The 1,838-nt window shown below is 47.1% G+C and overlaps 1 protein-coding gene across 1 annotated transcript; it reads left to right on the forward strand.

Moving 5' to 3' along the window:
- The first annotated feature begins 651 nt into the window (after positions 1 to 651).
- On the forward strand, positions 652 to 1,154 carry TNP1 (transition protein 1). Its single transcript, XM_006745110.3, has 2 exons — positions 652 to 790; positions 1,019 to 1,154. Exons 1-2 carry the CDS (start codon positions 652 to 654, stop codon positions 1,045 to 1,047), a joined length of 168 nt encoding a protein of 55 aa, XP_006745173.1. The 3' UTR covers positions 1,048 to 1,154.
- Positions 1,155 to 1,838: the final 684 nt, after the last annotated feature.

Below are 1,838 nucleotides of genomic sequence, written 5' to 3' on the forward strand. Positions count from 1 at the left end.
AATGGTTCTCAACAGAGGGTGATTGTACCCCTCCCACAAGTCAATGTTTGGAAACATTTTTAGTTGTCACAGCTACTGGCATCTATGGGTAGAGGTCAGGGATACTGCTGAACATCCTCCGATGCACAGGACAGTCCCACAAAATTACTCACCCCATAGTGTCATGGTTAAATGAAAGAGAAGGAATATTTATATTTTGCTCATATTGAATTGGGTTTCCTAGAGTTACATCCTTACAGAAATACATTTGTGATCTCCCAGTGCCATAAGAGAGATTTGAACACACATGCATGTACCCACACTCAACAGCCATTAAATTTCCTACAGGCAGGAGATACCTATTCTAATAGTATCTTATACTCCCCAGATGCCTGGCACAGAGCTGAAATTGAATTGCTCAATAACACCTGTCTGGAAATTCTCATTTAGCATAAAAGGGGCCTCAAAATTGAGGGTAGCCTTGAGCTGCATTAGAGGGGCCACCTTATTTCTCATATATGACCAAAATGTAACAAAGGCCAGTGACATCACAGTGGAGCCCCACCCACCTGCTAAGCCACACCCCTTCACAGTCACAATGGCTAAGGCCTTAAATACCCAGACTCCTGGCCTCCGGGCCCTGCAAAGCCCCTCATTTTGGCAGAAATTACAATGTCGACCAGCCGCAAATTAAAGAGCCATGGCATGAGGAGGGGCAAGAACCGAGCTCCTCACAAGGGAGTGAAGAGAGGTGGCAGCAAAAGAAAATACCGGAAGGGCAGCCTAAAGAGTAGGAAACGGGGTGATGATGGTGAGTAGGGACCAGCAGGCGAGCAGGCGAGCAATCAGACATGGGGTACTCAGCCCAGGGGCCCTCCCTCTTGGAGTTAGCTTTTCCCGGGCCCAAAATCTCATGGGAGCAGGTGGCAAAACCAATCTGAGAATTTCATTTCCAGTTCAATTCCTATGGGGGCAGGAAGAGGAGAATGGGGGTGTTCTAACCAGTGTCCCTGTTTACAAACATGTCCTTCCCTTACAGCCAATCGCAATTACCGCTCCCACTTGTGATGCCACCTGGGGGCTCTGTCCTGGTGAACTTCATACAGCACCAGGCAGCAATGAGAGGATGACAGCCAGAAAAGAGCCTATCGTGTGGGTAAAATGCCAATCGTGACGAAATGAGGAATGTATATGTTGGCTGTTTCTCCTCAACATCTCAATAAAATTTTGAAAACTGAAAATGTTTCCTTTTTTGATCTTTTGGCTGGAAAATGGGCTTGGGCAGACTTGAGTGGCTTCATACCTGCCAATTCTTTCCCAAGTCTGACCTTGGAAATTAGTGCTGGACTCTCTCCCCATGTGCCCCAGCTCTGGCTGGGCACCATCACCATTCTCCAGTCTTGGTCTCTGTGTGCGATCTCCCTCCTCACTATGGAAAGGGATCAGAGAGGACACCTGGAAGAAATGCAGTCTTCAGTGCCAGTTATGAGCCATAAGATCTAAATCCCTTCGGGGTTTATAACAAGGGACCCTGAACCAACCCCGAACCATGTGCTAAACTAAAGCTTATAGACAGGTCCCAAGGATGGATATAGAATTCTCCATGCTAATTTATTTGTGTATGGGCAGGACTAGCAGGCTGTTACAGATGGGGAGACACTTTGGGCTGAGACCCTTTGTCGGCAATCCAGCTTGTGCAAGTCTGATGTCATAAATGAACCTTAGTCAGGTGTGAACCTTAGTCAGGTATGTCTGCAATTAGGAATTCCCTCAGTCTGAGAACTATCCTTAGCTGTAACCCTCACTCTACCTTGTTTATACCTCTGGCCAGGGATCCAACACCTCTTCTCAGCATCCAT

Source organism: Leptonychotes weddellii, chromosome 3, assembly GCF_054177405.1.
Source record: "Leptonychotes weddellii isolate Sample4059 chromosome 3, ASM5417740v2, whole genome shotgun sequence".
NCBI lineage: Eukaryota > Metazoa > Chordata > Mammalia > Carnivora > Phocidae > Leptonychotes > Leptonychotes weddellii.

Bases quoted from the DNA above. Each gene is read 5' to 3' on its own strand.
- TNP1 (XM_006745110.3), top strand. From the start codon at position 652: ATGTCGACCAGCCGCAAATTAAAGAGCCATGGCATGAGGAGGGGCAAG. The intron at 791-1,018 runs GTGAGTAGGGAC...CTTCCCTTACAG, and splicing joins TAGGAAACGGGGTGATGATG to CCAATCGCAATTACCGCTCC.